Source organism: Aquila chrysaetos, chromosome 1, assembly GCF_900496995.4.
Source record: "Aquila chrysaetos chrysaetos chromosome 1, bAquChr1.4, whole genome shotgun sequence".
In the NCBI taxonomy this organism is placed as follows: domain Eukaryota; kingdom Metazoa; phylum Chordata; class Aves; order Accipitriformes; family Accipitridae; genus Aquila; species Aquila chrysaetos.
This window is the reverse complement of record NC_044004.1, coordinates 50,979,471-51,006,269: the sequence shown is the minus strand read 5'-3', so window position 1 is coordinate 51,006,269 and position 26,799 is coordinate 50,979,471. Positions and strand designations below refer to the sequence as shown.

Below are 26,799 nucleotides of genomic sequence, written 5' to 3'. Positions count from 1 at the left end.
GCTGGGAATGAGCCATGGTCTGTGAGCCAACATATCCAGAGGCTTCAGTCAGGCTGGCTCTGGAGTACTTGTTCACATAGGAAATGCCTTCTTCTGGTGGAGCCTAATGGGAGCTTGTTTCCTGTTACTGCCTGCATCTTCAGAGCAGAAGGGGAAAAGCTGCTGCGTTCTTCAAGCTGTCAAGTGGAAGTAAACACTATGTGTTCCTTTGGTCTGCTTTTCCTGTTGTGGGGAATTAATAGCTGCATTTTGCAAAACAGCCCCACTAAAGAGGGACTAAACAGAAAAGGCCATTCTTCCCTTCCTGGGATATGGGTTACATCTCCAACATTTCCCAGCCCAAGGGGTAAACATCTCCAGCCAGATCTGCAAAACAGCTCTGTTCCCATCTCGCTTTGGAAACAATTCCCTATTTAACCAGGGACTGGAGCTCTCTGGGGAAAAATGGAGCTCTACATTCACCTGGTCCCTTCCCAGATCCCCCCCAAGAAGAGCTCTGCTACCCTCCAGCCAGCCTCCTTTGGCTGAATATTGCACACAGGTAAAAAGGGAGCAGCGTAAAATTGAATTCTGCTAGCCAGCTGCCACGGGCTTTGCTGGAGGTGAAAATCATGCTGGGAAAAAGGATGCTGCAAAGCTGGCCAAGCTCTCCGTAGCATTGGAGAGTGAGTGGGGACCCACCCTGTCTCCTGGGGAGTCCTTTCTTCCATGCCAGTTGAGTGTCAACGGTGCACTTGGTGGCTGCATGGTGAGCAGAGGCAGCAGTTTGTGAAGTCCTGCTCAGCCCCTGAGATAACAGAGTACAAACATTATCTTACCTCTAACCTCAGTCTTGAAAGTAGATGGACTGATCACCTGAACTGCTCAACACTTGAGTTTCCACCTGGGGCAAGGGCACACCAGCCTGAACAGCTTAAGGTCGGATGCATATGTAGTTTTGGAGCAAGAAGTGCTGTGATGTGGGATCAGTCCAGCAAGCTTTGCTCCAAGCAGGGGACCACCTTCACCTCATCCTCAAAACCCATCAGAAGTGACCGGCCCCACTTAAAAGGCTAGCAAGGAGACAGGCTTGCAGTCACCCGGTGCTTAAAAGCATTCCTCCCTTTTTTTTGCAGGACCCTCCATTGTGACCCCTCCTAAGGACATCTGGAATGTGACAGGAGCACAGATCTACCTGAGCTGTGAAGTCATGGGCATCCCAACCCCTGTCCTCATCTGGAACAAGGTAAGGGCCCTGCTAGGAGCTCTTAGAGCACAGCAAACCTGAGGCAGCTGAAACTGCCTGGTAAGCATAAAGGCCGTAGCAGATCCCCTTGATGAGTTCTCCCATCGGTACAGTTCTGTCCACCCCCAAACATCTGGCTTTGCTTAGTCTCTAGTCATTGCTTGTTCTAAACTCTTGTTGATCCCGAGGCAGAACGGGACTTGTGTTTCTCTTGGCAGCCCCTGGTATTCAGAGCACGCGGGGAATGTCCCTTGACCTGCTGTCACCCTGCTGGCGGCAGCGACTCCTGAGGTGGCTGGACATGGCTCGCCCACGCCGGGAAAAGGAACCGCATGCGGCGGTTATCTCCGGTAGCCAGCGGCGTGCCGATTTGGGCAGCGCGCTGGTAACACCTGCGCTTAGGGCAGGGGCCAGTGTTGAGCAGAGAGGATCCTAGCTGTAGGGCTGAGAGCCACTGCGTGGCCCCTGTAGCCTCTTCAAATGCCACAGCTTTGTGGGTACCTGGGAGGGGTCTTAAGCTGCAACAATACTAGCTTAAGAATACTACAGAGGAAAAAAAAACTAGATTGGCCCAAAGATTGCTCTGTTCTGAGACAGCGAACTTTATTCATAGGGGTCCCAGAGCAGACTGCTGGGTGAGCGTACAGCGTAGGCATGTTGACCCAGGCAGGATTTTCTGCTTGTTTACAAGCAGGTGCTGTGTTTACACTGACTGTCAGCGCTGCTCTGCTTTTTGTGCCTCGTCCTCATGGCCAAGAGACTGCTTGGCCTGGTGATAACACGGGCTGAACTCCACTTATCCCGTGCTGTGCGCTGGGCTCAGATACGCAGCACTGGGGAATGACTGCACTGCTGCTCTCTCATCGATGCTGTGCCCACCAGGAGGGACTGCCAGGTTTGCTGCAGCAGAAACCTACATGGCTGTTGCTGGCATGTTGGGGAAAGGATAGGTCATGCAAGGAGAGCCCGTTCCAGGAGCAACGTGCAGACACTTGGTTCTTTGCTACTGCCGCAGTCAAAAGGCTGATCGTCAGGAGAGTTGCGGGGGAGCCTCTCCAAACAAGGACAACAGTCAGCTCCTGCTGTCCCCCCAGTCCCAAGCTGGAAGGCAGCTGCTCCAGCCTGCTGAACTGGATTGATGTATGGCTACCAGCAGCTGCAGGCAGCCGAATCCTCCTTGTTCAGCACAGGCATCGTTTGATGGGCTAAACACACCCTTGGGAACACGCACACGAGTTCTGTGAGACCAAGCTGATGCAGGGCACGTCTGCACACCCCACTGCCCAACACTGTCTACACCAGAGAGCTGTGCTGCTCTATCTGTTCCTGCTGAGGCAAGGGGAATGCAGCCTCAGTGCAGACACTGAGGCATTGGGGTAGTGGGGCTGCAATATACAGAGGGTAAAGTGAAATGCTGGCACTAGAAAAAACACGGCTACTGCACAAAACGTGTTCATGTAAAACTAGTGTTGATCTTGTCTGTGTGCAGGTATGGTCCTAACAGTTCTAGCATAAATAAGCCCCAAAATTCTTACCCCTTTCTGCCCTTCTGTTTAGATAATTCGGGGACAGTATGGTGTCCAGAGGATGGAGCTTCTGCCTGGGGACCGGGAAAACTTGGCTATCCAGACCCGAGGGGGCCCTGAGAAACACGAAGTGACTGGCTGGGTGCTCGTAAGTACTTTGTGTGTGTGCAGAGCTGCACAAATGGTACAGTGCAGTTTGCAGCCAGCTCACGAACAAAGAACAGCACAGAAGACACGTGGCAACGTACAGGGCATTTAGAGGAGAACAACCTGTGTGAATTAGGCATAAAGGGTAAGGGTGGCTGCTGGCTCCAGTCCCACCTGTTGCAGTTTTTCCCCTCTGTCTAGCATGCATTCTAGATCAGAGAAGGCTAGGCTTAAATAGAAGATCTCCTTTCTGTATGTCATTAATTGTCATTACTACGACCTTCACCATGTCTAGGAAGGAATCAGTACAGCGACAAGGCATCCCTAAGACCCACCCACAGCTGAGGAGCCCTTATAGATCTGGCAGAACTGTCCTTTCCTCAGTGAAAGACATCATCTGCCTGAGAACAGCACAGCACAGAAGCCATCAGCTCTCACTCAGCAGACCTCCTAAGCTACAGGAGTATCTGCAGGCTAATCAGCAGCCACCAGACATCAGAGGGAAGCAGTAGGGTGGCCAGAGGGAGCTGCTGTGCATCCCAGTAAAGGAATTGCAAGTATGACGGCTCCCAGCTGCAGAGAAGCTGGCAGAAGGGAGCACAGCTCAGGGTGTTGGTTCCCGCACCACTTACAAAAGCAGAGGTGGAAACAAGGACTGTTTAGAGCAGACAGAAGAAATCATGCAGTCAGCGTGGTTCCCTCAGGGTTAACTGCTACTTCATGGACTCTGTTCGTCTCATTATGTCTCAAGCAATTAGCAAGTTATATAAGATACCTTAAAACAGAATCACCTCTACCTATGTACAGGATACTTACTGGGGGATGGGGGATATTTCTTTCCCTAGATATCTCCTCTGAGCAAAGAGGATGCTGGAGAATATGAGTGTCACGCATCAAATGCCAAAGGAGAGGCAACAGCTTCTGCAAAAATCCACGTTGTGGAAACTCTGCATGAAATAGCCCTGACCAAAGGTAGGTAGTGTGGTCGAACACTCAGCAGCTCTTCCCCCTAACAGTTTATTCAGTTACTTGATACAGAAGGACCACCTCTGCTTAATGCTTTCTGAAAAAACAAATGCACGCTAGAAATCTCAGTTTAACATGCAGCTTTTACTGGATTTGGCAAAACAAAATCAAGAAGTGGGCCCGTGTGAACGTCATGAGGTTCAACAAGTCCAAGTGCAAGGTCCTGCATCTGGCTTGGGGCAACCCACGGTATCAATACAGGCTGGAGGATGATGGAGTTGAGAGCAGCCCTGCAGAGAAGGACTTGGGGGTACTGGTGGATGAAAAGCTGGACGTGACCTGACAACATGTGCTCGCAGCCCAGAAAGCCAAACGTATCCTGGGCTGCGTAACAAGAAGCGTAGCCAGCAGGTCGAGGGAGGTGATTCTGGCCCTCTACTCCATGCTGGTGAGACCCCACCTGGAGTACTGCGTTCAGCTCTGGGGTCCTCAGCACAGGAAAGACATGGACCTGTTGGAGCAGGTCCAGAGGAGAGCCACAAAAATGATCAGAGGGATGGAACACCCCTCCTATGAGGAAAGGCTGAGACAGTTGGAGTTGTTCAGCCTGGAGAAGAGAAGGCTCCAGGGAGACCTTATTTTGGCCTTCAGTACTTAAAGGGGGCTTATAAGAAAGATGGGGACAGACTTTTTAGCAGGGCCTGTTGTGATAGGACAAGGGGCAATGGTTTTAAACTAAAACAGGGTAGATTTAGACTAGATATAAGGAAGAAATTTTTTATGATGAGGGTGGTGAAACACTGGAACAGGTTGCTCAGAGAGGTGTTAGATGCCCCATCCCTGGAAACATTCAAGGTCAGGTTGGACGGGGCTCTGAGCAACCTGATCTAGTCAAAGATGTTCCTGCTCATTGCAATGAGGTTGGACTAGATGACCTTTAAAGGTCCCTTCCAACCCAAACTATTGTACAATTCTATGATTCCCAGTAAATCTCAGCTGCTAGAGTTCTCGTGGGATTGTTAAATAACCCCCCAAATGCTATAAAGCACTGGAGATTAAGATACAAAATTAAAAACACCTTTTGGGGTTTTTACAAAGCAACTTTCAGTGGTTTTCTAGCCCTACATTTGTATCTTCCTTTCTCCGTTCTCCTTCACTTCCAAACCTGTCCATCGCTCCTGGGAGCAGTATTGGCACAACCAGCCCCAAGACTGAGGGGAAGCTTCAAGCATTTAAATCCCTGCACCTCCTTTTTCTTCTCCATCCTGGAAACATCCTAGTCCCTGCCATTCTCTCTGCATGCTGGAGTGCCAAACCCAGGGGGGGGGATAGATATGCCACAGTAGGCCTTTAGGCAAGACCTGAAACCTTTACCCTCCAGCCTCAGCCAGTTTTCAAACCCAGGTCCTCTTTGCCAGGCTGCGTCCAAAGCTGACAGCAAACCACCAACCGCCTTCATTCCAGCTGCAAAGAGGATGGCTTAGTACCACGGCTGTGTGTGCTTTGGAATAAACCTGGAGAGCTGGAACAGTAACTGTAACCATGCTAGAGGGAGAGGCAGTGGGAACAAAGCAGCCAGCTAGACAATACTGTGCTGCCCAAATACACTTTTGGACATAATCCTTAGTTTTAATCCCAGTAGCTTTATCCTAGTATCCAGTAGCTTTAGCTAGATACAGTCTTCACTTTCTCTATCCTTATATCCCTGAATAGCTGAAAGACTTCCTTTAGCAGAATATTAACAGCACCTGCCATCGAAATAAGAGCATAAAATGAATCCCAGTATCAATTACGCATAGAAGCCTTGCTAAAGGTTTTTAGCTAGTCTCTAATCCCTTTTCAAAATCTTATTTACAGACGTGAATGAAATTGAGTTTTACTGAGTTCTGCCACGAGCAGCACACTTACACTCCAGAATAGAAGTTGCTCACTCCCCCTCTCACAGTAACTACTGCAAGGTTGTAGTACCGTGCGTACTGCCTCGTGGTTTATTTCTTATATGCACACCACATGTCACAGCTGTTCTTTTTCAGCTGTAGGAAAGCTCTCAAGTAAGCATGCTGTAGCTCAGCAACAAGCTGGCAGTCCACAATTACTTAAAGGAAATCGATAATGTTAAATGGAACAAACTGTCATATGAAACAGGCTTCTCCATAGCTATACACTACGGTGGTTAGTCAGTCTGCGTCCAAGTGATCTCAGCACAGAAAAATGACATCTATTACCATCTCCCTGCTGCTGTAGTCCTGCAGCAGGGAAGGAAGGAAGGAAGGAAGGAGGGTCAGGACTGAGTTGTCAGGTCTGACCCTCAGCTAAGACATCAGAAAACTCACTCACTCTGCTACTGCCCAAGTTGTGATATTACCCCTTAGAACAGTACAGAGCGTAACGTGGTTTTGTTTTTCCACAGATGACGGTGCAGAGCTGTGATGTGAGGACTTTCACTTCGCACAGTTTTAAATTAGTGTTTTGGAAAGCTGCAACCTCTGGCTCACTAATCATTCCCTCTTACTCCCTTATTCTTTGATCACCAATTTGCTTGCGCACTTCTTTCACAGATACACAAATAAAGAGATTCACAAGTTTGATTACAAATTTTAATTCTATTTACAGGAAATAAACATACTTTTGAACAGCACGTAGCAGATGAGTAAAACTGTATTTTAAATGCAGCCTACACAAAACAAAACAAAACTTGAGCACTTCAGTCTCATCATTTTTAAAAAAAGCCCTTTTAAAGGCTAAACACTCATCATACGAGGTGCAATACTCATAGACATCAGTTCTTGGAAGAGGAGTTTGCAGGCATAGGGCATTCGAACCAAAGATATCTGGAAAGAGATTTCAAAAGGCTTGTGATAAGCACTCCTAAAGCATCAACTTCCACCACCCTCTACACAAATAACTTGTCAAGTTTTATGGCTCAAAAGTGAATCTGAAGTTATGCATGAAAGCATTTAACAACAATTGCTCACAGACAGTAACAAAGTAAGAGGGAAGCTGAGGTGGTCTGTAGAGGCTACACAGCAGCTATCCAGAACGCATTTTTAATAATAAAACCTGCAGCCAAGGGATCTGAGCCATTTAACAAGGGAACATGTGCATAGCAAAGTGTGCCTGATGTGCAGTAAATGCAGTTAAGATTTCCAGCACACATCTCTTCAGTGACCCCAATGCCATTGTCAGAGATGCAGGAGTCAGTCCCTAGCACAAAACCAACCCTGTTTAAGGCAACTATTTTTATCTCTGCTGCCACTCTCTCTTGACATAGTTCTGTAACCAAGCACACACTACAGAGCTTCTTTTTAAATTAAAAAAAAAAAAAAAAAAAAGTGCAACACAAAAGACCTCCCATGGGGACGCAGCTCTGCAAGCATAAATATATTCACGGGGACAGTCACAAGGGCAATGGCTCTAAATTCCTGTGATTCTGAGTTTTATTTCTAAAAATAAGCTCTCAAGCGTTTACTTTTAAAGTCTCTGAAAACTCTGCACTGCAAAATACTTGAACAGCATTTCCTGCCAAGTGGCAAGCCAACACTGTAAAATTAATAAGGAAACATCCAAATTAACTAGGACACTATAAACACTGAAAACAGTTATGAAACTAAAATAGCAATTGTTATGGTGCTTCTTTAAATATTTACTTCCCTATCCTCCTGTTCACTGAAGTGGCATTTCCTCTTGCCCACAAAGAGAAACACTGGCTGATGAAAACCACACGTACCTGAGTTTTATTACGGCATCCCCGGCATTCATAGGTGTGAGTCCTTGTGTTTGCAATTGCCATGATTCCACAGAGGTTACAGACATGGACTTGGTATGGGTCTGAAGCTTCAAACAATCTTTCTCTCAAGAACTGGGCTGCTCCATGAGCAATCTGGCAATCACGTTCCATTTCTCCAAAACGAAGGCCACCATCACTGAAAAGAGGAAAAGAAAAAAATTCAACTTGAGTTCTTTGGCAAAATACATCAGTTCTTGTTGGTGGAACAAGTAACTTATCAGAAACACAACAGCAGTATTACAAGGCAGGTGTAAAGCTGTGGATTAATTTTCCTCTGACACCTCAGAATAAAACTATTAGGGAGAATGCAAACACAATAATTTGTAACCGCTGCTAAGCATTTCTAAAGGTGTGAGACAGCTAACAGCCACAGCACAACTGTATAGCAAAATGAGGTAAAACAATTAAATCATAACTCTACTTATCTGTGGTAGGTTTAACCTTGGCTGGCTGCCAGATACCCACCAAGCTCCTCTCTCATTCCCCCATGTCGACAGGACAGGGGGAGAAAATAAGATGGAAAAGCTTGTGGGTTGAGATAAAAACAGGGAGATCACTTACCAATTACCATCATAGGCAAAACAGACTCAGCATGGGAAAAAGTAATTTAATTTATTGCCTATTAAAAATGGACTAGGATGGTGAGAAACAAAGACAAAACTAAAAATATCTTCTCCCCTACCTTCTTCCCAGGCTCAACTTCACTTCTTCATTCCCAACTCCTTGCTCCCCTCCCAATGGTCACAGTGGGAATGGGGCATGGGGATTCCGTCAGTGCATAACAGTTCCTTTCTGCCACTCCTTCCACCTCACACTTTTTCCCTGCTTGAGTGTGGGGTCCCTCTCATGGGGTAGTCCTTCACAAACTGCTCCAGCATGGGCCCTTCCCACAGGGTACAATCCTTCAGGAACAGATTGCTGCAGCATGGGTCCCCCACAGATCACAGCTCCTGCCAGGAACCTGCTCCAGCTTTCCACAGGCTGTAGTGCAGGTATCTGCTCCACCTGTGGTCCTCCATGGGCTGCAGGCAGACAACCTATGCCACCATGGTGTCTCCACAGGCTGCAAGGGGGATTCTTCACTGCCCTCCTTCTTCACTGACCTTCCTTTCACATTTTCTCACTCTTCTCACAGCTGCTGCACAGTTTTTTTACCATTTCTTAAGTACATTACCACATATGTGCCACCAGCATCACTGACATGCTCAGCTTTGGCCAGCAGTGGGTCTGTTGGAGCCAGCTGTAAGTGGCTGTGTCCAGCACAGGGCAACCCCTGGCCCTTTCTCAGAGAGGCCATCCCAGCAGCACCTCCTGCTACCAAAACCCTGACACCTGCACACAGTACAGCATCTTAAGCCAAACGCATTAAAATGTGTGGCTAATCAGGGTGAGCTAATTAAATTCTAGCTGCAAAGTTGAGGCAGCTAATTTTTAGGGCTAAAAAATTCAAAGAAAAAGAAAACACTGTATACAAACATTAAACATCCTTACCGAGATCTACCCTCCATGGGCTGTCTGTTAAGTATCTGGATTGGCCCTCTTGCACGAGAATGGATTTTGTCATCTACCATGTGCTTCAATCGCTGATAATATGTAGGACCAATGAAGATCTGTGATGTGATTTTTCGACCAGTGAAGCCATTGTAGAGGACCTGAAGTAGTCAAGGCAATCACTGAATCATAAGCCTTACCCATCCATCAAATGTATATTAAAAAAATACAGTGAATTGATACTTTGATTATACCTCATTTCCTCTTAGATGATAGCCATAATCTGACAAAAGATTGGAAATCTTCTGCACATTGACAGCATCATTAAAAGGTGTAGCATCACCAATTTCTCCCTTGTTTGCAGACACCTACAGAGAAGAGATTTGCAAAAGCTTGTCAGACTTCTGAAGGACTGATCAGACAACATTAAGCTATTTCAAACAGTTTTATCTCTTCATGCCAGAATGTGAGATTCCATGCCCATGATAGTAGCCTATCTTGCTTTGTTTATCAGCTACACAATTTACAGTGAGATTTTAAAAAATACACCATATCAACAATTTTGCTACTCCTTTCTCTAGGTCACAGGAAATGTTTGGAATAAAAGCAACAGATGAGAAAGTACACTGTAGTCTGACTTGCTGGACAAAATTTACAGGACTGTAGGTCTTCTCCAAGAAACCTGCTTTTGCTATCAAGTAACTGCAGAACAATTGTTATTTTTTAGTGGCTTAACACCTACCATGGAGTAGTATCTTTACAAAAGCGGGGGGGGGGAGAAAACATTTTATTCATACTGCTCAGACATACAGCATAAAAGATTCTTCTTACCTTCCCCTGAAGACACTCGATCAAGTGACCAATGGTCATGCGGGAAGGGATGGCATGAGGGTTGATAATTATATCAGGTGTGATGCCTTCACAGGTGAAGGGCATATCCTAGAGCAGGAAAACAGAGTCAGTACTGGCCAGAATATCAACTTTAAGAAAAGCAGTTCTGTGGATTCAAATTAAATCTTTTAAAGCATTTCAAAGGCACTGAAGTACCATGTAAGAAGGAGCTGTGTCCCTTTCTAAACATATTTTAGCTAAATTTAAGTCAATATATTGCATTCTAGTAGATATTCCACAGACAACTCACTTAAGGCAGCTCCAATGCTAAGAAGATCAGAGATAAAATGTTAAGGAGGAAAAAAAAAAATAAAAATCACTACCTCTTGCCTGTACTGGATACCACAGGTTCCTTTCTGCCCATGTCTGCTGGCAAACTTATCTCCGATTTGTGGGATTCTTACAGAGCGTACCTGTAAGCCATAGGAAAACATTCAATTGGTAACTTAAATACAGAACAAAAATGATTAAAAGTAGAAAGCACATGTCAGTGCTCACCCTAATCTTGCAGAACTTGTATCCTTCCTGGTTAAGGGTTACCATGACCTGATCTACAATACCAGTCTCACTAGTTCGCAGAAAAGTACTACAGTCTCTCTTTGTGAAACGTCTGTTAGTGCTTTCCAGTTCGTCTTCGTTTTCTGGCAGCGTTACTGTTTTGCCAATGATGACATCATCCCCAGATACACGCACCCCAGGTGCTATCAAACCATCATCATCAAGTTTGTCATAGATTGCATGTCTCATACCTTTGGGGAAAAAAAGAAAAAAAAAAAAAAAAGGTAGACTCCCAAATTTTTCAACACGTTTACTTTGATATTCTGTAGAAATTCAACAAGTCTGCCTGCAACTTCAGACTACTGCTGAATTGTCCAAAGATAATTTTATGCAAATATGTCAACTTATGTATTTTGCTATTAATACAGACATTTCTGCTATTTTATATATCCCAAAATAAAGACTGAATCAGTTCAACAACATTAACAACCTTGCCCACAAAATTAATTTAAAAACTCAGTCTTCACACACTCCTGTATCTTACCTTGGCAAGTTTCACGCGTAGGCTTTTCAAAAACTTCTTCCTGGTCATACCCTTTTTTAGACTCTTGCTCTTTGTATGAGCGATAGAACACAGATCTGAAACAAAGTTATAAAGCCTTCCCCAGTGAAACCAGCATAATTTTTCCTCATCTGTGCATCTCAATTTCACTATAATCACCCTTTTATCACATATTATGGCTACTGTTACTGATGACAACCAAAACAAATAATGTTCACATGCCATACAACCTTTCCTCTAGTCTTGTTTATCTGTCCATCACTGAGGAGGGGAAAACAAAAACAAAAACCATCCCACCGAACAAACAAAAACCAGTTTCAGGTAGCATTTTGATGGTCACTTTTCAGATATTGCTAAAGTACCTACAGATAACATGCTAATTTTTGATGAACTGCAGAGACCTTCAGATCTGCTTGACATCTCAACAGTAGTTATTATTCCTAAAGATTATTCACATCTTCATCATATCATCCTCATATTACTTTTCTCCTTACACTTGCCATTTTGCAAGCATTTTTAGGCTTCTACTGCTACCTTGCAGTGCCACACTCAGTACAACTGAGCTGCAGTGGAAAACTTTCAATTTATATAGGTTTCTTTCTGGGGCTTTAGGGGTTTTTGTTTGCTGCCTCATTTGCCAGCACACCAAAGCCATGCCACAGCATTTCAGATAAAATTTATCCACATTTAATTAGTCCCACGCACACAGGAGATTCTATAAAAGCTTCACGTGAGCCATTGAAGTCTAATAGTCTCATACTTATTCTACATTGGCAGGCAGTAGATCCAAGATACCAAGCACACAATTCTTGGGCTCAACTTGGGCAAAAGAAAATAAACAAAACTAGAAACCCGTTGACCAGCTATACAGCTAAGCACACCCATCTAAAAACTATAATGCACAAAGTCACTTCACTTGCCCGTTGTCCCAACAGCAGTTGCTACTAAGGAGACAAAAAAGTCAATCCTCACTGGTAGCAATTGTCATGCTACTAAAGACAAGACTATATTACAAAGCTGCAATATTGGCATTAAGGTGTTCACATAACTGACAAGTTATATGAAAATATAAGAGCAAAGAGTCCAAATATTTTTTCACTTAACCACTGTACAAAGAACAATAAACATAGTAAATAAGAACAAAATGGAAGAGTTGGGAAGACAGAGTGGGAAGTCAGGTTACACAAAGGATGAACCATTACTTGCTGTGTTTTCCTAAGATACACGTTCACTATTTTCATTGTGCTGCTCCCTCCATTCTCATTTAAAAAAAAAAATTAAAAAGCTTCTCAGGTTGAAAAGATTTGGAGAATGGTGTCTTCCAGCATAAGATGACCTTTTCTTGAGCCTCTGGACAACTCAGTATACTTTTTTTTTCCAAACAGTTAAAAAATTTACAAAATCTCACCTGAAAAAGCCTCTGTCAACAGCAGAACGGTTCATGATGACAGAGTCTTCCTGGTTATAGCCTGTGTATGATGCAATGGCTACAATCGAGTTGATACCTGTAATATGTAGAGCAAATACTTTGAAAGGATGCACACATACCAGACAGGCATTACTTATAACTCAAAATAAGCTGTGTTCTCTACAATGAAGCTGTTCTACCCTTTCCGAGATAAAATCTCCATGTCCCACACAAAAAAACCACGTGGTATCAGCAAATGCAATTTTAGGAGTCAAGAGTGACCCCTTGTGAAGAACCTAGCAAATACCAATACAGAAAATGCATTTTTCCCGTTAGATTTTAGCAGGCTATATGTATAAGGTAATTTCAGTTGCAACACTAGCAATGTACTTTTTGCAGTCTAGGTGTCAAACTACAAGTTAACATTTAACCTATAATTATTTTTTAAATTACATGCATTTGCTAAATATTCGAGTATTAGACACAACATTATGTGACATAGTTTAAACAAAACAGCAGTATTTTTGTTTAATAAACATTAACTGACAACATACCTGCTGGTAACTCTCTAAATCGCAAGTACTCCATGGAGCGTGTTGTTACAAGGGGCTTCTGAGGATAATACAACACATGTGCCAGCGTATCCATACGAACATGGAAGTTTGTAATGTAAACTCCCATAGCCTGTTTACCCATAGCAGACTGGTATGTGTTCCTGGGAGACTGGACAGACAAGGGAAGAGCAGTATGTATGTACATAAAACTCTTTACACATACACATGTGGGGTTTTTATCAACTTTAAAAGCAGGATGTCAGAAGTGATGCACTGACCTGGTTGTGATCAGGGAAAGGGATAATAGATGCACATACTCCCAGGATCATAGATGGGTGAATTTCACAGTGCGTGTATGTTGAACAATATGCCACACCTTTCTCTTGCAAGTCATCTGGAGTCATTGCCAGCATCACAGTCTCTTCTTCCAGTGTATCAATGTACTCTACTACACCACTGGCCACAAGATCCTGCCAACTGAATAACCAGTGTCTGAAATACTCAATTAACACACAAAATGTGTCTCTTCAGCAGTAACAAGAAAAAGGACTTTCCTGGCTTATTATTACTACCACTGCCTCAGTGTGATAAAACAAATGAATTAAGCTACCAGGCAGAGAAAGCATCTTTGTACTGCACAAAGCTTTAATCATTTCTCTCTCCAATCTGAGGGAACTTCCAGCTTCCAGGATGGAAAATTAGTCATTCAGTTGAATTTCGGGAACATCTCTCACCTGTAATTGTTATACTCTCGTTCCTTCAGTTGGTCAATATGCCTTTTCTTCAACAGCAACTTCTGTTTTTCCACAATTAAAAGGGGTCGACAAATTCTGCCTGCATCAGTATAGATGCGGATTTCTCGCTCACGAATATCTCTAATCATTGAGACCTGTACAAGAAAGCAGCACCCCGTGAGTACAAAGTCTCAGCCCAGAATCAGAACTATGGAACACAAAATAGCTTAACAAAGTTCCCTAAAGCAAAGACCTTACAGGTGCTATCAGCAGCACAGAACAAACATTAACACTCCTACAAACAGAAGCATTTCAAGAGACTATTTTCAACTGTTTTTTCAACTGGATCCTCTTTAAAACAAACAAACAAACCAACCACCAAAAACCAAACCAACAAAAAACCCCACAACCAAACAACAAACCACATACAACAAACAAACAAAACAAAACCAAAAAGCACCAAACCCACAAAAACTCCCCCCCCAAAAAAGTACAATGTGAAGTATGTTCAGAAAGAGACTTGCAAATAATGCTATTTGGAGCTTGCAAAGTAGTATCAAGGCATTATCCTCTCTCATCTAAAAAGACACGCAAACTCTAGATGTAAAATTTATACCTCTGACACAATGATGTCCATCTGACGACGGAGCTTCCTTAGGGTATTCATGAGCTGCTCTGGATCTTTGTGTATGCCTACCCAGCAGCCGTTAACAAAGATCTTGGTAGCACTAGAAAGACGGGAAAAACAAACAAATAATTAAAAAAACCCCAAACACACACCCAAACCCTTGAAGTGTTGTGCAGGATAAAAAGCTTAAGTCTGTTTAAACAGTTTCATTTGTACATACTCAGCTATTGCTGCTGGAGATATTTCTTCCAGGTTTTCCATACTCCACTCCTCCAAGAATTCCAAAATTGGGGATGGCTGAGACCCCACAGAAATGTAAGCCATCAGGGCCAAGTTCTTCACAAGTCCTACTGCATGACCCTAGTAGAAACACAAAGTTAACTTGCATTTCCAAATCAAGAGATTCCCCCAAGAAAAGCTGAGAATTTAAACTTCAAGTCCTCAAGGAACTGGACACAAAACATGCTATTTACTGTATTAATTTCTACCGTTCAACTACAGAGTTAGCTATAAAGCTAAATATTCACGTCAGCATTTAAAAAAAACAGTGCAAGTGATTATCACAAGTGCCATGGCTATAAAACGACTAGCAGATAAAAGCAGTTAGGCATAAGTACTGACATAAATACTACTCTCATTACCTCTGGGGTCTCAGCAGGGCAAACCATTCCCCACAGCGTATTGTGCAGCTGTCTGGGCTTTGCTAGTTTACCATCTCTACCAATTGGAGAATTCAGGCGTCTCAGATGGGAAAGCGTAGATGCAAAAGTCAGGCGGTTTAACACCTGCATGTTGTAAGGAATTCAGTTAGTCAAAGCTTCTTAAGTGTGCTGTTGACAGGCATCATGATACATCAGAGAAAAGGATCAATGCCCTCTAGAAATGATATACTTCAAAAGAACTAAAAACAGCTGATATTTGTTAGCTACACTTTTTAGTTCATGTCCATTAATCTTGGACAAAGTTTACCCCAACATCTGTTTTTTTCTGTAGTATAGCTTACCCTGGTCGGGTAACTAGAATGAGCGATACTTGTAAAAATACTTTTTAAGCTGCATTTTCACCAGGAGTGTTTGCCAGTACAATGACACAGAGATCTTTTCAAACTTAGTTTGAAAAACTAAGACAACTTAGTTATTAGCAGCAAATCAGAATTTACATTCTTTTCAGAGTCTGCTCAAGGCTCCTCAAAAATTTAAGAAAATTTGATTTTACAGCCTGAAATGTGAGAGTTCATTTAAAAAGCAAACAAGCCCCTGATACACACACACCAACAACTCACCATCCAGGGACAGCTACCATCCTCGCCCCTTTCCTAACTTTGCTTTCCCCGAATTATGATTTCACCAGGGCTCCAGACAAAAAAACGTGCTGGCATTTAAAAACTGTCACCTCTTTCCCTTTTCCACCTTTGTGAGAAATGGGCCTAACTAAACACTGCTCTGGGCTAATAAAGTCATTGCTCCTCATCATTAGCTGTGGAATACATAACTGTTATATTACAAGTTGTCACTCAAGTTTCTTTAACCACCTGTGAAGGACTGGAAGTAGTTAAAGAAATCCATCCTCCCTAAAGATTCCCTGGGACTAGGACTTCACCAGACGCACAAGTATATGCTCTAACACAAAAAGTCTTTACGAGAGCTACACCAACTGTTTAGCAGTGAACACAATAGCTAAAACCAAACTCAGACAACAACAAAAAAACCCCAAACCCCACACTAGTCTCAACCATTTGGATCTTCATCCGTTTCAGCCTTGGAAGTTTCCTTTTAAAAATGGTTCTATTTAACATACAATATGCATGGCTGCCAAGCAATGTTAAAAACTCTTCTATGATATAGTTTTACTCTTATGTAAACCTGACAAATGCTACCATGCCTTATTCAGCTATTGTACCTGAGATACTCCTGCTCTGGCCTGATGAGCTTTCTTCTGGTCACCCCAGTTTCCGGTTGCCAATGAATACTTCAAACCATCTGAAATAATTCTTGTTTTAATTGCCAGTTCCAAGTTGAAATCCTTCCCTCTGTCAATAAACTTTTGTGCATATATTCTCACTTCCTTCAGCAAATTCTTAAACATTCTGTAGAAGAAGATGCCAAGAAACATGATTAAACAGTACTGTAGCAATTCAGCCTACTTAGCCCTATTTGGAAAAAATGTCACTGGCCTCCTGAAAAGAAGCAAGTAATTTGTAACTAGAGGAGATGGGGGGGAAAAAACCCAAACCAAATTAACCTGTTTATGAACACGCACAAAATATGCTTCAAAACAAGTTGATGCTAGCCACCTACTATTAGAGGAAACTTACTCACTCCATTAAAAAGTCATAATCAGATACAGGCTGTGTTGCCCAAGATCAGCTACCAGACACAACAGAATAGTCTGATTGATTTAGAAGCACAGAGTTGGCAATGCCTCTACCATTAATTATCTCCAAAGAAAATGTACGTATTATAGTTACCCTCTGAATAGGAAAGCTAACAGTGGCCCAGCAAGATCCAGTCTTTTGTTGCCGTAATGATCTCTGTCATCAAGCTCTCTTCTTCCCAGTGCTGCCAGCAACAATCTATGAACCATATACCTAAGGCAAATAAGATAGTGTATGTTTTAAACTGACAGCAGACATTCACAACAAAAAGATTACATGTTTTCATAGATAAATCAGTGAGCTGTCTCCTAAAGGCTGTCCATTCTGGATCTTTAGGATGCTGCTGTCCTAAAACAAACCTCTTCAGCACGTATGTCCTTAGAGGTGAATGACCCACTGAAAGTTCAGGTAACTAGAGAGACATCATGACGGCAATGCGTCTTCTGCTACGTCTGTCCTGTACTGTAATATGGGCTATGTTTAAGCACACGGAATCAGGTGTAAAACGGCAAGTCTCCTGATGCTACGGTTCATCTGCATACCAATAAGCAGTGATCAAGAGGATGTGCTAATAGTTTTGAAGAGTTTACATTACAAACAGTTTATCAGTAGTTACCTACACATTAGTTAACAACCTCTATAAGTTATCCATGCAACGCAATGTCAAAAAGTCATTTATCACTACCATCACATCTAACTTAAGATCCAGAATGTGTTAGAGGCTTGTTTTGTTTCAATTTTGTTTTCTATTTTATCAACATCTGCATTTTTTCAGCTACGAAAATATACCAGTGCCCTAAAGTTTATCACTGAGTATCCAGAAGACTGAGGTTAAAAAAAAACTTCCATTCAGTGTGTTCTTCCAATCATATAAATATACGTGAATAAAACCTGTATTCAGGGTCCATTTGCAGATGTGTGACAGAAAATACTGACATACCCTAGAAAATAGGCCTTCTTGGTTTCACAGAAGTCACTGACACCAACATGTGGGAGCATTTCTTTCTGCAAGACTTCTTTAGCGTACTTGATTCTCTTTTCTTTGGTGACACCTGGCTTTGCACCTCTTGATCCAATGAAGTTTAGAGCAACATTTTGCTCCTGAATGACAAACGCTTCATCCAGAGAAGGCTTGACCTAATGCACAAAATACAGCAAAATCCTGTAGCATACAGTGCCTGTTGGGGTTGAAGGAAACTATGCAGTCGTTTGCTGATGATTCTTTTCAGGAACTGCTAATTACTGACCCAGTTCTTTCTGGCTTTACTCTAGTAGCTCTTTCAAGAGCAGCAGCAAACCGTAATGGAGCACACAGAAAGCACACTAAAAATAGTTCTCATTCAAGTACCTTCTAGGCCTGTTGCTTTTTCATGTATAAATCAGGATTTTACAGTTCAAGTCAATGGCAGCAGGATAAGACCCTACCTCTCCAAATACATATTAACTCTTTGAAATTTCCATTAGACTCTGTGCACTTAAAATACTCATTAGAATAGCTTTAGGCAGAGAACTTTTGACATTTCTAATAGACAACCCACAAAAATAATAAAGTAATAAATTACAATTGGAAAATGAACAATACTTTGAATTATGATTAGCCACACCTACACATCACCAAATGTCAAGCCAGGAGATAACTTATATATTACCATTTCCATCATTTCTGGATCTTCAAAATCATATATGATGTGCTCTAAAATGTCCCTGTCGGACACAAAGCCTAGTGCACGGAAGACAATTATGATGGGGACTTCTTGTTTGATATATGGCAAAGTTGCTACAATGCGCTGACCAATAGCACTCTTCTTCGCACCCTGAAAAGATGGGGAAAAGCATACATTAGTCTTAAATTATCTTGCCTTTAAATAAAAATATCTCTCTGGATTTGGATGATACAACGTAAGTGTATTCATTCAGGCACTACAGGAAACATTACTTCTCAGCAGGCCAACTAAGCAGCTATTCTGAAACCTTACTCCAGCAGTGACTTTTTTATTTCAAAAACATTTCTAACTTTAGAAGTCTGTAAAAACTGATACAAAGGAATTTAAATAATTCTACTTGCCCATCTGTATGCATCATTTCTCTCCCTTTGTGTGTTTGCAAAGAGCAATTCTATCCACCTTCAGCTTTCCTTCTGTCAGCTTAAGCCCAGCTTTTCTAATCCGCCGTATAAGACTCCATTCTCGTAATTATACAAGTAGCTGCTCCCCCCTCCCAGAAAGAAACAAACACTGTGGGATGCAGAAAGACAATCACTGAAGAGTGCCTTAGCCATCAGGAGCAAGAGTGGTGTAAGGCTTCTATTAAAGTTAGTCTTGGAACGTTTGGGATTTTTCCAAACATCAGCGCAATGGTAAATGAGTACTGACACCTTCTGCTTTTGAAATTATGAATAGCACTTATTTCCCCTCACAGATGGCACAATTAGATATTAAATATGAATTAACATCTGGTCTGCAAAACACATCTAAACGCTAGCTCAGCCATCAGCAAAGACAGAGTCCCTGCTCCTATTCTTGTCCTTTGTCAAAAAACAGGACACAGCTTGTTTGGATTTTCTAAAAACTCATTTACAGTAATTCTAAAATTATTTTTTAGCCTCGCCCTAAAACCTGCCACAAATTGAGTCTTCATTTCAATCTTCAAATTATTTGTCCCAGAGACAGGCATAATCTATGACAAACAGAATACACTTTCATTTAATTTACCTTCTTTACAACTTAGCATCAGAAGAAAATTCTTCTCAAAATCCCAAAAGTAAATGACATGAATAGACAGGACAGTAAGAAAACTCCTAAAATAATCTTTAGTGTAAGCCCCAGGGCAGGGGTTATTACTGCTTAGGCATACCTGCCCACCTCTGGCCAGCATGCTAACCCATATAGTACTTGTTGGTCGAGAGGAATTTTCCAGACAAGATCTACACTCTCCTGTGTAGGCATATTTTGAATCTTTCTTTGCAAACACATACACTGTGTTTGTAGCCATTTTCTCTTGAGCAATCAGAACCTGTGTTAGAAACAAGAACACTAGTAAGTAACTGACAAAAGGACATGCTGAAAGTAACAAGCACTGTTTCTACTATTCCTTCAGGTGCCTTAACTTTTAACAGCACTGCACAGCATTAAGTCAATTTGCCAAACTCAGTTGGATTACATTCTACATTTTTAAACTACAGTATTAAGCAAAACATACAGCTAGTTAAGATAGAATAACCAAAAGACTCCAAGAATACTGTTCTCTATGATGTACTTACCACATTTGCTAGCTATGCCAAGACATTTCTGTTAGCTTTAGGCACAACACTGATAGAGAAAGCATTTCACCACCTGTTTCCAAGGCCAACACACCACACAGGCATTTAAATTTAAATGCCAGCTCTGATAGTCAAAGCCAGATTTATTTTTTTTTTCCACAGAAGAAAAATACAATTCTATTTCTTTTGCTGTGTTTGCCCAGGTGTCAGTTACAAAAACCAGACAGTTCCATTGGTAAGGCACAAGCATGGAGAGGGTATGATTTGCTAAAGCTGAATCCACAGCAACGGAGGGAAGAACCTATTCTTACAATAAAATGCATCTATACTGCTGTGAACAAACTGGAGGAGACTCCAAGTGAAAAAGTACCCCATTTTAGAGTGCATGCTGCTCTGCAATGTTGAAAATGGAAAGGAAAATATCTAGAGTACTTAGTGGCATTCAATGCAAAACAGTTTATGAAACTGAAGAAGGGAAATGTGCCTCAGAGAAGAAGAAAAGGTGGCTCGAGAAAGTCCTAACAGAAAACTAAAAGCCCATCTTTCTACAAGATCATGAGCACCCACAGTGACTGTGATACACTGGAATAAAAGTGCTTATGCTCGTGGCAAAACATATGGAAACAAGTAACAGTACTTTCAGTGTCTGTAAAGATGGCTGTGCAAGGTATAATCCCTTACCTTTTCTGATCCATTAATGATAAAGTAGCCACCAGGATCAAGCGGGCATTCATTCAGTTCACAAAGATCACGGTCAGTTAAGCCGTTCAACAAACAGTATGTTGAACGTAACATAATAGGAATTTTTCCTATAAAAGTTTTCTGATGCTGTGTCTGTAACTGATCCTCTCCTTCTTTAATAACTGTTTTAGTTATATCCACATACAAGGGGGCTGAATACCTACAGAATAAAAACACCATTGTATTATCCGTCAGTTATTACTCAAGGTTGTACACAAGGATAATGAATGTGGTTATTCAAGCACTCACTGGTAATATTAAGCATTATTACCAAATCATCAATCATCGTCTGGATTTAACAACTAGACATGGAAATTTAAATAGAGCAGTAATTATTACATTTCTAAGGCACTACTAAATTGAAAAAGACTATCAATTAATAATGCAGAGCCAGTCCTTCCTTGTGTTTATCCACTACAGAGTTCGTTCTTACGTAAGGTTTCTCAGTCTGGCTTCATTGGGCATCATAGGTGAGGGTGCTCCATCTCTTTCCCAATGTGTAGGTTTGGAAAGATAGATTTGTTCAAACTTCAACAGATACCGGGGCTGGAAAACAAGAAGACATTTACCTGTAATGGAAGAAACATCCATTTTGGTTGTTCAAGAGCGGCCCTAGAGCTTAATACCCAATGCTGCCGCATGTTCTCAGCTCAAAACATGGAAACAATCCCTCTTCAGATGACTAGATCAGAAAAAGCACTCAAAAACTTTCAATAATTTCTAAACACCTCATTAATAAAAAACAACAGAGAAAACCGAAGGGTCAAAACCATTGGTAAGAGAAGAATAAAGTACCCAAATAAGTCTTCTTCCTATAAAACAGCTAACAAACTCAAAATCTGCCAAGTCAGTGAATATATTAAACAGAATAAGCCTTACAGATGCCTTCTTAGATATTTATTGTTTAGGTAACTTCAGATAAAACTGCTAGTTTTATGATGCAAAAAGGTGAATCTGCTTCAACACATACAATGAGATAGCTGACATATCAAACAATGTGGGAGGTTTTGTAAAGCTTTGCTCCGAGGTTTAGAGCCTGCAGTTCACTTAAAATCAAAAGCCTTGCATTTAAAATAAAGGGGTAAAGTTTTAAAACAATACCCTTATCAAAGTGCATTTGTGTATCTGGTAGGGGGAGCTAGAACTTAAAAGAAAGCAAGCAGTTACACAACAGTAGCTTTGTTCAAGTAGTTTGTATGTGTAATCTCAGCCCCAGTGCACAAGCCTGCCGGGTCTCAGCCTCCTTGCATGCAAAAGGACCTAGAGATGAGCCACTCTACTCACAAAGCGTTCTTTCACAGACCAAAATCCAGGTGGGTAGAGAAACATAAGCAAATCATCAGATCTGCATGTATACAAGTTGAAAGGCTTGTTTCCTTACAATGTTTTCTTCAAGTTGCTATTTCCCACCACGTCCCTTTGCAGAACAGAAGCTAACACAAATAAATAACTACAGTGCTGCCACCCCAACTAAGTATCTGCCTAGAAGCCAGCTAAGAATATCTATTATTAAAACAAAACTTGAATTCCATGCAGGCATTTTACTGTATCTCAGTCATAAGGACTCCACTGTAGCACACCACCAAAGCAACACTTGCTCTAGCAGAGCAAGCTCCAATGCAGAGAAAAAAAAGTCAGCTTATGGTTTATGTTGCAAGTGGTTTTAGCCTTTCTGAAATATATTTTCAAAGTCCTCATATTCAGCCCTTTCTCTGGCCTCACTATTAAAGGCAAAGGTACAAATTATCCATCCCATACATTTTGTCTTACACAGAGCCACAGAAACCACCTTTCTAACACCTGTGCTAGGTGGTTTTGTTTCCTCTAGAGATTAAACAGATTATTGCATCAATTTATCAAAAAACCACAGCTTTCAGACAAACTGAAGTGTCATTGCTGCTCTGTCCACAACATATATTAATAACAAGCCTTCTGTATTCAGGATATTCTCTCTTACTCATTACTAACCAAAACTGCTACTGGAGAAGGATAACCTCTATCAATAACTAAAACCACAGCAAGCTGGGTAACACCAGTTCCTAGGATGATTCTATAGGATCAGTAAACAAAGAGGTGAATTATCAGAAAGGACCTCAAAACAATCTGATTTTAAAAAGACACAAAAGCTTCCTTCAATAGCAGGTGGCAGAGCCTTGTTGGCAAACACTTTGTAGGTCAAAAAAATTCTCTCAATTCTTACCCAAAGAAACACCTTTTTCCTGGATTTGCAGCAGCAGCCATGTATAGTACCAAGTTTCCCAGTTCTCATGCAAGCGCTCTCAAGGAGAACACATTTACCATAATTACTATCTCTGACCATCACTCTGATATGCTATAAATTGCCCAAATTGCTTTCAAAAATTGAGGCTGAGAAATGGAGGGAGAAAGAAACAAAAAGTCAAATTAGTCCAATACACTCAGTCTCCTTAAATTAATCCAGTATCTTCAAATGAGGCGAGAGGTTGCCTGCAAGTGACTCTGAAGGGAAAAAAGTTTCCTTTTTCTCATATCTAAACCTATTCCTAAAAACTTTAATCTCATAAATAAGAATAAGAAACTAACCTCTCTGATTTGAGAGAGTAAAATACTAGCTTTTGGGCAAAAAGTATCAAGTTACATACCACGCTCACGATCTGAATCTTAACCACATACAGTGCATATACCAACTGCAGAACTGCACAGCTACAGAATTCCACAATAATATACATACAATAACAGAAGAAACATTAAGGAGAATTACAGTGAGATAAACGTTGATGAACTGGTTGTCTAACAAAGAAACTAAAAGAAATCTCAGTTGTTATCTCTAAAGGATAGTTGTTCGCCTGCAAAAAACCGCAAAGGAATAGTCAAAACGTGTAACAAATTCAACGCTCAGGTATCTTAAATTCCTTTATATCTCTACAGGGAAGCACCAAGGTAGTGACTGACAGCAGGGGAATGGATCACTTATGGAACAGGGATCACACCACACGAGGGACAAGGATGGAAGCACCACAGCCACTGTAGAAGGTGCAGAAGAGCCATCACACAGCACAGACCTCAGATAATTCGTTCTCCTTTGGAACAGGGTGCCAATGGAAGATGATGAGCAATGGCACCCTTTGAAAACCTGGGCCTAACTTTGGCCAAAGAAAGCTAACAGAGAACTTTTCAGCCATAAACATTTCTTGCCATAGTAAAGCTACTGAAAGTCAAAATCCCACCAAAACATAGTTTGCTTTTGGCTACCTGACTTGGTCTGCTACATCCCTGTCAGTACAGTTTCGTACAGTAATTGACAGCATGAACTGCAGCAGCCAATTGCTCTTGGTCATTTCTCAGCTCAATCAACAATTTAACCCGCAGGAGAGAGTAACTCTATAGGAGAGGGATGTTCAATTCCATGGATAACAAAGCTCTTGCATGTGTTTCTCAGCCATATACTCGACTATCTGGAAACTTGGCCATGTACCTCATAGACTCCAAAGAGTTCACACTTCTGTCCTATTGACTGCATGAGCAGTGTCATAACTTAGACATATTTCCATCTCTTGAGACGCGGGCTGAATAAACCCCACGTAAAATCATTTTGCACTGTAAAAACACACCACCTCTGCTGAAGGTCTTCACTTACCGGCTCTTCCACTTCTCCTGTGGCATGCTGGGCTTCAGCTTGTAAATCAATTGGTGGAGCATCTTCAACAATTCTCTGCACAGACATCTGAATAAACTCATCAAAAGAATCCAACTGTTGCCTGACTAAACCCTTTTCATCAAAATAGGAGCTAAAAAAAAAAAAAAAGTGCGTTAACAAACAAGATATCTTAATTTACGTATTTTATACAACAAGCTTAAGAAGTATTTATTACAAAGCCTTCAAAAGCCGTGAAATACAGTACAGAATCAAACACATTCACTTTTCCCAAGGCATGACTTTCAAACACAGATGCTTAAAAATGCTAAACAGTTCTTTCTCAGCATTTAAAGGCACGGACACTATGAAGTGACAGACTTGCTGCCACCTCTTGGCTAAGCCATGACTGTACGCACAGTCTACCTTAAATTAGAAGGGAAACATGATGACTGAAACCTCTGTAAAAGTGGCTTCAGCTGAAGTTTTCAACAATGTATTGAAATTACTTTGCTTTAACTAATTTTCCAAGCTGCAGTAAATTGACTGCATGCCCCTAAGTCAAGGTAACAGTTCTCAGAATTTTTCTTAGCTTGGATCCCCTCTGTTCCAGCCACACAGAGATTCCCAGCTTCACTCCTCTGGATTTCCGTTAGCCTTTACGTCACCCAGCTTCAACCCAGCACAACCTAAGTGTAAAAATCAAAGGCGAAATTCAAAGCCCCAAATCCTAACTTTTAATGGGATGACCTAAACACGCCTGTTGCATGAGCTCCTGCCAGCAAGCTCCTCTGCCTCACATTCCTGAAGCCAGCCAGGGAACCCACACTACCTCAGCTTCTGTCCCATCGCCGCCAAGATCTGTAGAGAAAACTGGTGAAAACTACCTCCCTGCCAATTACTTCAGGTTACCCCAAGAAGGGCAACACCCGCTTGGCTATTGTGCCGCTGCCATAGTGAATCTTGCCAGCACAGTCTGGTATCGCACAAGGGGAAGGAGAAAGAAAAAGGACAACCTGTATCACAGAACAGTTGAGGTTGGAAGGGACCTCTGGAGGTCATCTTGTCCTATCACCCCACCCAAGCAAGGTCACCTAGAGCTGACTGCCCAAGACCATGTCCAGACGGCTTCTGAATACCACCAAGAATGGAGACAGAGACTGCACAACCTCTCTGGGCAACTCGTGCCAGTGCTCAGTCATCCTCACAGTAAAAAAAATGTTTCTCCATACGGAGTGAGGTGCGGCCTCAGTGGAGGGACTTGCCTCTGTTACCTCCCATCAGACTGAAAGCGGAGGTAGCATTCTTCATTGGGCTGCAACAGAAAGGATCTCCTTCTGCCTCCAAAGTTTCTCATCTCTGCTCTCGACTGCCCATGGGACCACCCCCGCAGATCCACCCTTCTGTTTGCAACTGCTGCTCCAAGAGAACAGTCGTATACATTTGATGACTGGTGCAATTAGCAAGAGAAACACTTTTTACCCAGTTCCACACAGCATCCCACTCCTTAACAGTCACAAGAAGCTGCAGGTCCTGGACATTCATGTCTTGCTGGAGAAACACTAACATGGTGCAACAGCCAAGTACTGATTTCCTAATGCCAGCATCAGCTGTGAGATTAGTGGGCAAAATCACGTGCTGGACATGGAATCAAAATCACTTCTAACTTCATTCAAAACAGGGTATCCTACAGGGGGTCAGTTGGTCTTCTTAATTCCTAATGACAACCCTGCTGTTTCTGCTTAAAGACCTTCTGTGCTGAAAGCGCTAAATTTAGCATAACCAAGCCTGCAGCTTCCATGACACGCTGCTAGTGAACTGGGTGTCACCCGTAAGACCAAGAACACACACGCCGAAGCGTTAAGAACGGCGAGTTTTAAAAAGCCACCTAATAACGATCCAGCAGGCTTCTTGCCACAAGTCGGGGGTGATTTCATCATCGTCTTCATCGTACTGCATATCTGTGGGGGAAGCACAACGTTTCAGCCAGGCTCCAATCACCTCGGCGTCTCCCCTCGCCTGCTGAGCTGGGGCCGGCACACGGCGAGCTGAGGGACACCCCCCCCGGCACCCCAGCAGTGCCCCTGACCCCCCCCGAAGGCGGCAGGGCCCCTGCGGGAGACCCCACCGCGCCCGGAGCATCCCTCACCCCCACCCTCATCCTCACCCTCACCGCCTTCCGCCGGCCCTGCCTCACCCCCCCCGCCGGGCTGAACCGGGGAAAAGGCCCGGCGGGGAGCGGCCTGCAGCCGCGGCGCCCTCACCTTCGTCGGCGTCGTACATGGTGGCGGCGGGAAGAGCCGCGGGAGGCGGCGGCGGCCGAGCAGAGGGGCGAGAAGCGCGGCGGGAGCCTGCGCCCGGCGGACCGGCGGCGAGAAGGCGGCGGAGCGGCGCC

General features: G+C 42.7%; 2 protein-coding genes across 4 annotated transcripts in view; one reads left to right on the top strand and one right to left on the bottom strand.

Moving 5' to 3' along the window:
- Positions 1-6,502, top strand: part of IGFBP7 (insulin like growth factor binding protein 7) — an 18,775-nt gene extending 12,273 nt beyond the window's left edge. Inside the window, exons 2-5 of the mRNA XM_029998401.2 lie at positions 1,116-1,225; positions 2,783-2,899; positions 3,744-3,870; positions 6,275-6,502. Of these exons, the coding sequence (XP_029854261.1) occupies positions 1,116-1,225; positions 2,783-2,899; positions 3,744-3,870; positions 6,275-6,294 (374 nt within the window). The 3' untranslated portion in view covers positions 6,295-6,502. The remainder of the gene's footprint in view (positions 1-1,115; positions 1,226-2,782; positions 2,900-3,743; positions 3,871-6,274) is intronic.
- On the bottom strand, positions 6,448-26,799 carry POLR2B (RNA polymerase II subunit B). Of its 3 annotated transcripts, none has more exons than XM_030030576.1 (25): positions 26,669-26,799; positions 26,293-26,365; positions 24,408-24,558; positions 21,225-21,337; positions 20,732-20,951; positions 19,645-19,803; positions 18,441-18,605; positions 17,732-17,928; positions 16,885-17,004; positions 16,317-16,503; positions 15,059-15,202; positions 14,638-14,777; positions 14,406-14,517; positions 13,790-13,944; positions 13,334-13,532; positions 13,056-13,224; positions 12,502-12,598; positions 11,076-11,170; positions 10,532-10,782; positions 10,357-10,446; positions 9,974-10,081; positions 9,397-9,510; positions 9,143-9,303; positions 7,592-7,787; positions 6,448-6,695 (listed from the first exon to the last, which is right to left on the bottom strand). In XM_030030576.1, the coding sequence occupies exons 1-25, from the start codon at positions 26,685-26,687 to the stop codon at positions 6,606-6,608; spliced, it is 3,525 nt and encodes a 1,174-aa protein (XP_029886436.1). In that variant the 5' UTR covers positions 26,688-26,799; the 3' UTR covers positions 6,448-6,605. The 3 variants fall into 3 exon arrangements, 2 of the variants coding, with proteins under 2 accessions (XP_029886436.1, XP_040983138.1); XR_005933516.1 differs by lacking the exon at positions 6,448-6,695 and adding an exon at positions 8,334-8,983 and having other exon boundaries at positions 7,613-7,787; XM_041127204.1 differs by lacking the exons at positions 26,293-26,365; positions 26,669-26,799 and having other exon boundaries at positions 21,225-21,360; positions 24,408-24,549.

Excerpts from the sequence above, each read along its gene's own strand:
- POLR2B (XM_030030576.1), bottom strand. Across the intron at positions 13,533-13,789 it reads CGAGAGTATAACAATTACAG|TTGGCAGGATCTTGTGGCCA; the intron begins GTGAGAGATGTT and ends CTGGTTATTCAG. Across the intron at positions 10,447-10,531 it reads ACAAGTTCTGCAAGATTAGG|GTACGCTCTGTAAGAATCCC; the intron begins GTGAGCACTGAC and ends TATGGCTTACAG.